The sequence below is a fragment of the Myotis brandtii genome, unplaced genomic scaffold (genome assembly GCF_000412655.1).
Source record: "Myotis brandtii unplaced genomic scaffold, ASM41265v1 scaffold1236, whole genome shotgun sequence".
Lineage (NCBI taxonomy): Eukaryota > Metazoa > Chordata > Mammalia > Chiroptera > Vespertilionidae > Myotis > Myotis brandtii.
In genome coordinates, this window is record NW_005354316.1 from 273,602 (window position 1) to 281,810 (window position 8,209).

General features: G+C 61.7%; 1 protein-coding gene across 2 annotated transcripts in view; it reads right to left on the bottom strand.

Annotated features, from left to right (window-relative positions):
- Positions 1-2,625: 2,625 nt before the first annotated feature.
- The window catches only part of CTTN (cortactin), a 26,985-nt gene continuing 21,401 nt past the window's right edge, over positions 2,626-8,209 (bottom strand). For both annotated transcript variants that reach the window (XM_005859216.2, XM_005859215.2), the window contains 5 exons: positions 6,632-6,780; positions 5,408-5,503; positions 4,271-4,442; positions 4,130-4,201; positions 2,626-3,794 (listed from right to left, as the gene is read on the bottom strand). In XM_005859216.2, coding sequence (XP_005859278.1) covers positions 3,658-3,794; positions 4,130-4,201; positions 4,271-4,442; positions 5,408-5,503; positions 6,632-6,780 — 626 coding nt within the window. In that variant the 3' untranslated portion in view covers positions 2,626-3,657. The remainder of the gene's footprint in view (positions 3,795-4,129; positions 4,202-4,270; positions 4,443-5,407; positions 5,504-6,631; positions 6,781-8,209) is intronic.

An 8,209-nucleotide genomic window follows, 5' to 3' on the forward strand; every position in this document is an offset into this window, starting at 1 on the left:
ACTGGCAACGGCCACTGGTCACGTGTACCAAATAGACCAATCATAAATGGGGCTGGCGGCCGCTGGTCATGTGCCCTGCGTGGGCCAATCAGGACTGGTAAAGGAATGCCGGTCCATGATTGGCCCAGATGGCGTAGCTTTTGGCCAATCGCTGGGGCCAGGAGGCGGGACATAAGCCAGCGCGCCTTGAACTGTGGCTCACATGGTGCAGGTTTCACAGGGTCCCTGGGGAATGGGGGACAGGAGAGCTGCGCCCCACACCCCCCCCTCCGCTCGGAGCTGTGGTCCCATCTTGGACCCGCCGCACAGGCCATGGGAAGAGGGGTCCATGAGCCCGGGTTCCCCCCAACACCTGTCCCCATGCCCATTGCACGTGGTCACTGCCGACAGTTGCGCTGTTTCAGAGCCTCACAGCCACGCTGGTTACACCGAGCACCAGTCCCGGACCCTGCCACCGCCGGTCGGCACCCGCTAGACCTGCCGCCTCCCGCTTCCTCCCCCTGCACCTGCCGCCTCTCTGGGTTCCTTCGTCCCGCGGCTGCGGAGACCAGCCCCATAGAGCAGGAGCCCGTCGTGTCCTTGGCTGGGCTGTTGGCCGTGAAGGGTCATTTCCGTTTCCCTATCACGGCATCGCCTCCCGTGGGCTCTGCGCCCTCGGCCCAGCACAGCCTCGGCCTGGGGCAGACCCTGGGCAGCTTCTGTGCAGCTGGGAGGGGCTTTCAGTAAGACTGCGTGGGAGAGAGTGGGGGCCAGCCCCGCCGGCCGGCGGCTCAGGGGGTGAGCACTGACCTGTGAACCAAGAGGTCATGGTTCGATTCCCAGAAGGGGCACATGCCCAGGTTGGGGGTTCGATCCCCAGTGGGGGGCGTGCAGGAGGCAGCCGATCAGTGATTTTCTCTCTTCATTTATGTTTCTCTCTCTCCCTCTTCCTTCCTCTCTAAAATCAATGAAAAATATATTTAAATTAAAAATAAAAATAGTGGGGTCCAGGCACAAGAAATGCGGACGTTTTATCTAGAGCAACTCAACCCCCTGGGAGCTTCTTCACTCGGACCCTGGAAGCAGGTCCCTTTATTTTATTTTTTATTTTTATTTGAAGCAGGTCCCTTTAAATTAGGGTGGCAGCCCTGGCCATGGGCTCAGTGGTTAGAGTCGGTCTGAGCATCGATGGGTCAAAGGTTGGATGCCTGGTCCCAGCTGGGGTACGTGCAAGAGGCAACCGATTGATGTCTCTCCCACATTGATGCTTCTCTCTCTCTCTCTCTCTCTCTCTCTCTCTCTCTCTCTCTTCCCTCCTTTCCACTCTAAAAATCAATATGGGGAGGGGGGGAATCCTCAGGTGAGGATTAACAACAAAATGTACTTAAAATGTTAAAGTTGTATTCATTGATATTGTGTTTGGCTACAAATAACAGAAACCCCGCCCAGTGACAGGCCGCTTAGACAAAGTGTAAGTTCCCGGAGGGCAGGAACCTGCCCCGGCACCTACAACAGAACCTCCTCCAATCAGCAGGTGGAGGAGGAGTGGGTGGGTGACAGGGCGCGAAGTGGGGGTCCCTGGCTTGGTCTGACAGCTCAACAGTGTCCAGTCTAAGGTCCTCCAGCCTGCCCCTCACGTCGCAGCCTCACAGCAACACAGGCTGCTGCCGCTCCACACCCCACACCCGCCCCCGAGGCAGGAAGGAGGGGCCGTGGCGGCTGTCGGCCCCTTTGTCAGAGAAGCCAGCACTTTCCCAGAAATGTCCGCAACGTCATCGGCCACGACAGTCTGTGAGCCACCCCTCGACGCCAGCAGCCTTGGGAAGGGGGCGGGGAGCTGGGCTCGGTGCTGCCAGGAGCAGAGCTGGGCTGTTAGGGGCAGAGGGAGTGGGGGTCACTGGTGGGTGGGGTCACGAGTGGCCAGTGGTGTCCTCACTGCGCAGTTTAGGGTGCAGAGTCCTTCCGTGTTGCACGACGCCCTAACGCTGACAGCCCGTCCCCAGTAGCTTCGCTCTCCCTTTCCCCAGTCCCAGCCCAGGCGACCCTGGCCTACTTCCTGTCTCTGTGGAGGTGCTATTCTGGCCTTTCATGTAAGTAAACCCTACTCGTGGCCCTGGGGTCTGCGTTGTTCACTCGCAGAATGTTTCAAGGGCATCGTGTTGGAGCGTGTATGTCAGGGCTGCATCCCTTCATCCCTTCCGAGGCTCAGCAATGCTCCAGGGATGGAGCGCGCTGGGCTGGCTCCCCCTGCTGGCGGCCGTGAGCAGTGCTGCTGCGCACAGAGCCCCCCCTGCCCTGGAGGCTGGGCCTCCAGTGGAACTGGGTCACAGGCACCGCCCCTTTTCCGAGGCCCAGCAGCAGGCACAGCCCAGCTGGAGCCCAGCCAGGAGGCACCCATCCACGCAGCTGCACTTGGGGGGCGAGGGGGGATTGGTCTGAGTGGGAGGAGCCCAGCCCTGCCTCCTGCTTAGTAACGTGCGGCCAGGCCCCTTCCTCTGGTGCTCGCTGTGCCCAAAGGAAAGGAACCCCATTGCCTCGGCCGCCCAGAGCTGACAGCGGGGTCACCGCCGGGTCGGAGTCGGGAGCTGGGAAGCCGACAGGGTGGCCACCACCCAGGGGAACAAAAGGACCAAATGCCAAAGCGAGTCAGCAGCAAGTGGATCAAAAAAAGTTTATTTTGAATATTTAATTTAAAAAAATCATACCTATGAGGTGCGCTACAGAAACTCAGACACAACTGCACGGAAACCCAACGGAGCGGTGGAGCGGATGCTGCGGAAACGCCCGGAAGGAGACGCCGCACGCTCTCCAGGCCTGTGACTGGCTGCCCCGGGCTCGGAGGGCGGCGGGCGGCCCCGGGAGTGTCCTGCTCAGAGCACGGCTCGTCGCTCCCCATTTTCAGCCGCGTCGATGCATTGCATTTGTCGTTTAGGCCGATCCTTTGGCAAACAGCTCGCCGCCCTCCCGAGGAGCGCCTGCCTCCCATGGCCAAGCGGCCACTTCTGCACAGCAGACGCGTGTCCGCGCGAGGCCAGCCAGGGCAGCGTCCAGGCCTGGCCGTCCCGTGGCCGAGCTGGAGGTCGGGGAGGGCAGTCTCTAAGGAGCAGGTGCCACGCAGCTCGCAGCTCGGGGACAGGCAGAGGCATGAGGAGGTGGGGACCCAGGGCGAGACAGGGAGACATGGGACAAAGACAGGGCCGTCGCTAAGCTCATGTCCTGTGGGACTTCAGGCACACACGTAGGCGTGTCCACCTGACACTGAAGCTCACGTGCTTTCTAGAGTTTCCCTCAATTCGGAGTGTCTCCGGGGCCCATCCCTCCTCCGAGGACAGGGACTCCTGACACCCCAGAGCGTCGTTGAGCAGCGATGAAATGAAAGGTCTCGAGTTCGTGCTGGGGTTTCCCACTGACCATGGGGCGAGGACAGCCTGTACTCAGAGGGACTAAGGTTCCCAAAGTGGCTCCATGTGACAGCAATTTGGCAAAAGAAAACACCTCCAATGCATAAAAACAACCCCAAGTCCTCCCAAGGAACATGATTACAATATATTAGCAAATTCTGTGGCATAAACATTTCCAAAAGCGTCGGCGGGAATATTAAATATAAAAGCAATATGGAGCCTCCCCTCCGCCCCGAACCCCAAGAAGGGCGAGGTGGCGGGCCGGGCCGGGTGGCGCCTACTGCCGCAGCTCCACGTAGTTGGCCGGGAAGAGCCCGTACCTGCCCTTGCACAGCCCGCGCCACCAGCCGTCGTCGATCATCTCGATGTTGGTGATGATGTCGTCGGGGTCGAATGAGATCTCGTCATCGCCCGCTGGGGAGGAGGCAGGGGACAGTGAGTCTCGGGGCTCCCTGCCCCGAGGAGGAGGCTGCCCAGTGGCCCCCCCATCTGGAGGGCTGGGGTCATGAGGGGACAGGGGCACCCAGACAACTGAAGCTTCAGACCTTGAACGGTTTGGGAAAACTGAAGGTTGTGTGTGTGTGTGTGTGTGTGTGTGTGTATGCATGCATGTGTGCGCGCGCATGTGTGTGTGTGTCTACATGGAGAGGTAGAATTTCTGTCACAAATTGTTTAAAGTTAAATGACTTTTAAAAACTGTAATAATGCCCTAAAGCAGGGCTCCTCGGAGACGAGGGGTTGGGCCTCACCAGCCTGGTAGTCGTACAGGGCGATGGCCGTGATCCCGAGGTCGTTCTCGTACTCGTCGTAGGTGTTCTCCTCTGGAAACAGCAGACAAGGTGTGAGCGCGGGTGCGGCGGGCGCCCTCCCCGAGCGAGCAGCAGCCTTACCTTCTGGGTAGTGGCCCGGGGCCTCCGTGGATGTGTAGACGGCCTCGGGGGTGTAGGCCAGGCCCTGCTGGCCGCCGGCCTCCCGATAGTCGGTGGCCTCCCTGCTGTACACGGGCTCAGGCTCGCTCACGGGGCCTCTGTAGCTGGGCTCGGCCTTCATGGAAACGGCGTCCTAGGGGGAGCCAGCGGGGCGTTTCTCAGCCTCCGGGTCCCTGACACTGACCTCAGTCCCGGGGCTGAGAGCAGGCGGCCCGAGGAGGGGCAGCTGGGCCGCCCATGCAGAGCAGTGCTGAGGGCCGGTGACCCCACACCCAGCCCCCACCCCACACCCACGCCCTGCAGCTGAGCCACGGCAGGTGGGCCGCTCCTCTGCAGGCCCAGACCTCCGGGGCCGCCCCATTGACTGCGGGGGAGGCAGGGAGAGACCAACGAGCTGGGGTCCATGCCGCGCTCACAAGCACCGTGACCCTGGGCCCACGGAGCCTCTGAACTCCACGCTGTGATCAGTGATTGTGACCAGGGTCCCCGAGGGCACCTTGGTGGTCAGAGGAAGGGGTCACAGAGCTCGGTAAGAGCCGTGCCAGGCACGGACTTTTGATGGAAGGTGACCAGTGTGGCTGGGCCGGCCCATGTGAGCCGCTGAGGAGACGACGGAAAGAGGGCACCACCTCCGGGTTGGACGCTGGAGCCACTCAAGGGTTCAAGTGCTTGGGGCACATTTCCCGGGATGGGGAGCCAACTGGGGGGTAGAGAGGGCGTGGGGCTCACAGCCGTGTGCCGAGGGAGCGGCTCACAGAAAGGCCCAGTGTGAGGTGCCCAAGGCCCAGCCCCTGCCCCGTCCCGCGAGGCTCCCAGTCCGAGTCCCCTGCGCCTCAGAGCTTCGCTAGCGTTAGGCCCTTGCGACTCAAGGCCCGCTGAGTGGTGGGCGGAGACAGGTGCGAGGACCTGGACAGTGGTCTCGGGGACAGAGGACGGGGTTCGGGCGTGACTGGAGGGGAGCTAGTAGGCCCCCTGAGGGGGAGGGGGAGGGGGAGGGAGGGAGGCAGGCGGCTGTCTCCAGTGACCAGGGCGCGAAGGACCGAGCTGGGCAGGGTGTCCCTGGGGAGTCAGATCACCTGCAGACTGAGTGACACCAACCTCATAGACGGGGCTGGAGGGCGGCCTCTCCGGAGCCGGCTGGGGGGCGGGGGAGGCCGGCGGGCTCTGCCTCTGGGCGCGCGCTTGCTCCTGCAACTGAGAGGAGCGGCGGTCAGAGTGCGCCGGTCCCCGGGAGGTCACATGTGAGCCAGACACCAACCCCCCGGAGGGAAGAGCAGGCGTTAGGAGCAGGTGTGCCTCGCGGGGAGGGCACCGGGGCAGTGAGCTCTCGGGAGGCCCTGCAGCCACAGCCCTTCTGCCGCCACCACAGGAACCTGCTTTGTTATTGGTCGGGAAGGTGACGCACCATGACCGCGAGGCCCGGGACCCCACCCACACCCAGTGACTCAGACGGTGGGAGCTGGGCGCTGGCTGATGCTGCAATGCTATAACGAACTGAGACTTTTAGGGACTTTAAAATGGGGTGAATGGCCCAGCCTGAGTGGCTCAGTGGTTAAGCATCGACCCATAAACCAGGAGGTCACGGTTCAATTCCCCGTTAGGGCACATGCCCGGATTTGGGGCTTGATCCCCAATGGGGGGTGAGAGCAGGAGGCAGCTGGTCGATGCCTCGCTCATCATTGATGGTTCTCTCTCTCTCCCTCTCTGTCTAAAAATCAATAAAAACACATTTAAAACGGGGTGAATGGCCCCGGCCGGTGTGGCTCTGCAGTTAGAGTGACAGCCATGCACCAAGAGGTTGCGGGCTCGATTCGGGGTCGAGGGCACGTACCTGGGTTGCAGGTTTGATTCCCGGCCCTGGTCGGGTGCAGTCTGAGTGCGGGAGGCAACCATTCGATGTGTCTCTCACGTTGATGTCTCTCTCTCTTCCCCCTCCATCCCTCCCTCCCATTCTCTCTAAAAAGCAATGGAAAAAACATCCTCAGGCGAGGATTAAAAAGAAAAAATATTTTAAATGGGGTGAATGTATTTTCCACGCAACGGACATGAATCTTTGGGGTTCAGAGGGCGGACTGTGGAGGACAGAGGAAGAGCCCCTCAAGATGCTGACGTCCAACCCCAGACCCTGTGACTGTAACGTCACGTGACAAAAGGGCAGCAGCCGGGAGGGAAGGCGTGAAGCGGGAGGTGCTCCTGGGCTCGGCCGGGCCGGGCCGTGTCACCCGCCACAGGAGGGGCTGCACCCAGGACGGACGCTCAGAGGGGACAGTGGGAACCGCAGAGGAAGGGGAGAGCGAGCAGCCGGCCGCGTCCCTCACTCACGTCCAGCTGCCTGCGCGCCTCCTCCTGCTCCTGCCTCTCGCGGGCCATCCTCTGCGCCCGCTCGGCCTCCGCCCGCCGCCGGTCCTCCTGCTCCTTCTCCTGGGCCAGGTTTTCGAAGTTGGCTCTGATGCTGCTCGTCTTGCTGTTGGCTACAGGGGGGCGGGGACAGGTTTCCCTCTGAAGCCAGACACCGCCATCGCCCAGGATGGACAATGTCCGGTGCGGGTGACCAGTCCACGGGAACCAGGCAGCCCTGAGCCGACCCACAAGGAGGCCCCAGCTGCTGGCTCCCCCCGCCCTGAGGCCCAGCCTGCACCGCGCCCACTGCACAGTCCATCCCGGGACACCAGCAGCCTGGGGTTTGTCACGTCTTATATTCCAAACGTCACTGTGTTCTAACCGCACACTCGGGAGGGAAGCCCAAATCCCGAGGGATGCCTTGGGGGGAGCGGGGGGAGCTGGGGCGTCTGGAGGAGACACGGGTGCGACTCTGAGCTGCACGCTGGGCTCACTGACGGCACGTTTGGGACGGACATTTCCCCCAAACGAACAAACGGCCTCTCAAGTCAAGGAAAACAGCCGCGGTATTGTCAACAGGAAAACCCCGGTTCCCGGCAAAACCGGAACGCCGGAAACGGGCATCCACTCTGGGAGCTGCCATCACCTGACCCAGCAATCGGGTCACCGAGCACAGTCTGTCGTGGGATGGAGCTCGGCGCTTGGTAGGTCGGCGTAACTCGGAGCCGGCGCTGTCAACGCGAGCACGTGCCCCACCCTGCACAGGGGACGCCTCGGGCACCACGAGGGCCGGCCAGGGGCACCACAGGCCCGGTGAGCGCGGGGGGCACCTCCTCTCCCCAGGGCGCATCTGGGAGCCCAGAGCCTCCTCCTGAAGCGCAGGCTGCACGCAGGCGCGGCTGCAGGACGTCAGCTGCCTCCGCCTGAGGTCTGCAGAGCCGCCCAGCACGCCACCTCCTGCATCGCTTGTTTGTGGTTATTTTTGCATCAAGGGCATCACTAAGATGTAAAGGCTTTGCCTGGATGGTGTGCTCAGCGATTGACCCAGGAGCCAGGAGCCAGGAGGTCAGGGTTCAATTCCTGGTCAGGGCATAGCCTGGGTTGTGGGCTCGGTCCCCAGTAGGGGGCGTGCAGGAGGCAGCCTATCATTTCTCATCATTGATGTTTCTATCTCTCCCTCTCCTTTTTCTCTAAGAAAAAAAATTTTTTTTTTAAAACCCACCTAATTACTATGTGATATTTGTATCATCATTAAGCGAGTTAACAAAACTGAATTTTCACCCAGCAGAGCCCGAGACATGCGCAGACACTCCGGGACCTGGAAGACCCGTTGCCTGAGAGCTGCTGGCCTGGCATCCACAGCGAAGCCCAGGGGGCACTCTGCCTCCTGGTGTAATTGACCACTTCCTGTCACAGTCCCTCTCCCCAACTAAACTGTGCACTTTGGGGCGCAGCCCCGGCACTGAACTGCCCCACGGCCCCCGGGCGGCAGGAGGCCTTCACACAGCCTCACTCGGAGGACAGACCCTGCGAGCCTGGTCCAGGGCCCTCGCGGGAGGA